General features: G+C 49.4%; 1 protein-coding gene across 1 annotated transcript in view; it reads left to right on the plus strand.

The window, feature by feature from the left end:
- Positions 1 to 301: 301 nt before the first annotated feature.
- LOC104281140 (histone-lysine N-methyltransferase SETD1B-like) overlaps positions 302 to 2,418 on the plus strand; it is a gene marked incomplete at its 5' end in the record, with an annotated part of 45,992 nt that continues 43,875 nt past the window's right edge. The window contains 3 exon segments of the mRNA XM_009879041.1: positions 302 to 354; positions 356 to 395; positions 918 to 1,188. Of these exon segments, the coding sequence (XP_009877343.1) occupies positions 302 to 354; positions 356 to 395; positions 918 to 1,188 (364 nt within the window).

Genomic DNA, 2,418 nt, shown 5'->3' on the forward strand with positions numbered 1-2,418 from the left:
AGGGGACACACGCACAGAGCCACCAAAGTTACTGTGCCACCTGACACTGTGTGTTCAACTGTCAGGAGGCCGAGAAGGAGCCCAAACCTGCGGCTTTATTTCTGTGTTTCCAATCTGTGTGCATTTCCCAGCAGAATTGCAATTTGACACGTGTGTGTATGTGTGTGTGTGTGTGCGCGCTTTCCCCTTCCCTTGAGACAGCCCGTGCTTCCTGGGAGTTTATTTTTTCTTGCATTTGTGTCTTAGATTTCTAGCCCTATTATTGCTGTTTTTGTGCTTTCTCTCCTCCTCCTCCTCCCAGAACTCGGGAATCGCTCCTGTGGATTGTGTCAGGGATCCCAGAATAGGGCGAATAAAAAACTAAGGAGTTGGAGCTGTCTGTCCCCAAATTCAAGGTCCTGCCCTGACTTTTGGGTTGAGCTCTGTATTCGTGTTTATCAGGGAGCAAACCTTCGGTTCCAGGTAGTTTCATGGACCGTTTAAATGACAGTCATAGTCCTGTGAACATTATTATTTGGCAAACTGTTTACCAATAAACCTCTTCTCTAAAGATAACGAGAAACCAGAGAAATCTGTCTGACAAGATCACTTGAAGGTTTTGGAGTTGTCCTGGGGTGGGTCTTCTTGGGCGGGGGGCAGTGGAGGGGTGGTCTCAGCTGACAGTACTGCTCTAAAATACATGTTTGAGCCCAAAAAGGAGCCGGTTACAATGAATGACAGCAGCGACAGAGGCTCTGCTCAGCTCCGGGAGTCACCCCAGAGCCTGGAGCCTGGGAGCCAGTTTTATTTCCCTGAAGTTTGCAGGATGCCTTTAACCCTCTCCCTCCCGTGCCTTCCTTATGCTCCCTTCGTCTCCCTCCCCGCTTGTTAATGATGACAGTTATTTTTATCGTCCCCCACCTTGTGCCTGTTTCCAGATTGACGAATTTTACGTGGGGCCAGTGCCTCCCAAGCAGGTCACCTTTGCCAAGCTGAACGACAACATCCGCGAAAACTTCTTGACCGACATGTGCAAGAAATACGGCGAAGTGGAAGAGGTGGAGATCCTCTACAACCCCAAGAACAAGAAGCACCTGGGCATCGCCAAAGTGATCTTTGCCACTGTCAGGGGTGCCCGGGAGGCCGTCCAGCACCTTCACAACACCTCCGTCATGGGCAACATCATCCACGTGGAGCTGGATACGAAAGGTGAGGGGGCACCTTCCGGCCGCATGCGTTTGCGGTTTGCAGTGGCCCTGCCCGTTGCTCTCCTAAAACGAGAAGCCTTCGCAAACCCAGTGATTAAAAATACGAAGGGAGTGCTCCTGTCCCCCCCTGTGAGCGGGTTTGGTTTCTGGGGCCTTTGCGAGTCACGTGGAGCCAAATGTGTTGTCTGTTAGACGGCGCTGTAATTCGCAAAATGTTGCCATCCTGCCCGGTCCCCTGCCCCTGTCCCCTGCTCTCTGCTCTCCCAGGCCTCCCGTGCCCCTGTCCCACGCTGGGTCCCCTGCCCGGGCTGCCGGACCGCACAGCACCTGGCTTTTGCAAACTTGGGTTGTTTTTTTTTTTTGAGGGGGGCAAACCCCGGGGGAGTTCCTGGGACCCAAATCTCTGGATTCCGGCAGCAGGGCTGGGTGCTGTCCTCTGCGTGCCTGGCATTTCATTGATACTTAGCGGCAAACTCGAGGCTGGCAGCAAAAGAGTGCACACGCAGCACTTGTCAGTGTGTGCTCGAGTGTGTAAGTGTGAGACTGTCTCTTAAAGCGACAGGAGCTCCGAGTCCTGTATGTACCCAACTCTCAGTCCCGGACCCGAGCCCTAGGGAGCCCAGTAAAGTTCCTGGAAGCACGAAAAGTGTTGCATTTCACCGCTTAGTCCTTTCTCCCAGAGTATTAGTGAAGGGCTTTGCTAAAATGTGCCTGAATTTTATAAAGTTTCTAAAGCTGGGGAGGTGTAGATTGGTTGCCGCTTGTACTTCTGCATTGCAAACATGGCATTTCTAGTTTAATACGACTTGCTGTGTTCTTTCTTAGGAGTAGGATGTTTTTAACATCGTTTACTTAAAGATGCTGCTGCTTTTGTTCTGTGTTAAAAGTTTTCACCAATTCAGTGCACAACCTGTACAGCAGTTGGTGTGCCACATGCGGTGAGGGGATATAGTAGGACGTTTATTGACATTACTGGTCACCATTAGAAGAAAAATTGCGGTAGTAGTATAAATTGTCAGCGAAGCTTGACCTTACATATGTATGCTTTGAAATTCTGGTATCGTCAGTTTTTAGACAGGCTCCTTCCCCTACTTGCTCTGAAATGTGAAGGTTAAAATTACATTTAAGAACAAATTAACCATTTATAGATTTAATAATGTGAGCTAAAGCGTTCTTGTAATTGTTGAACATCCTAACGAGAAGCATTTTAAACGAACTGATTGTACTCCAT

Source organism: Apaloderma vittatum, unplaced genomic scaffold, assembly GCF_000703405.1.
Source record: "Apaloderma vittatum isolate BGI_N311 unplaced genomic scaffold, ASM70340v1 scaffold23141, whole genome shotgun sequence".
Taxonomy (NCBI): domain Eukaryota; kingdom Metazoa; phylum Chordata; class Aves; order Trogoniformes; family Trogonidae; genus Apaloderma; species Apaloderma vittatum.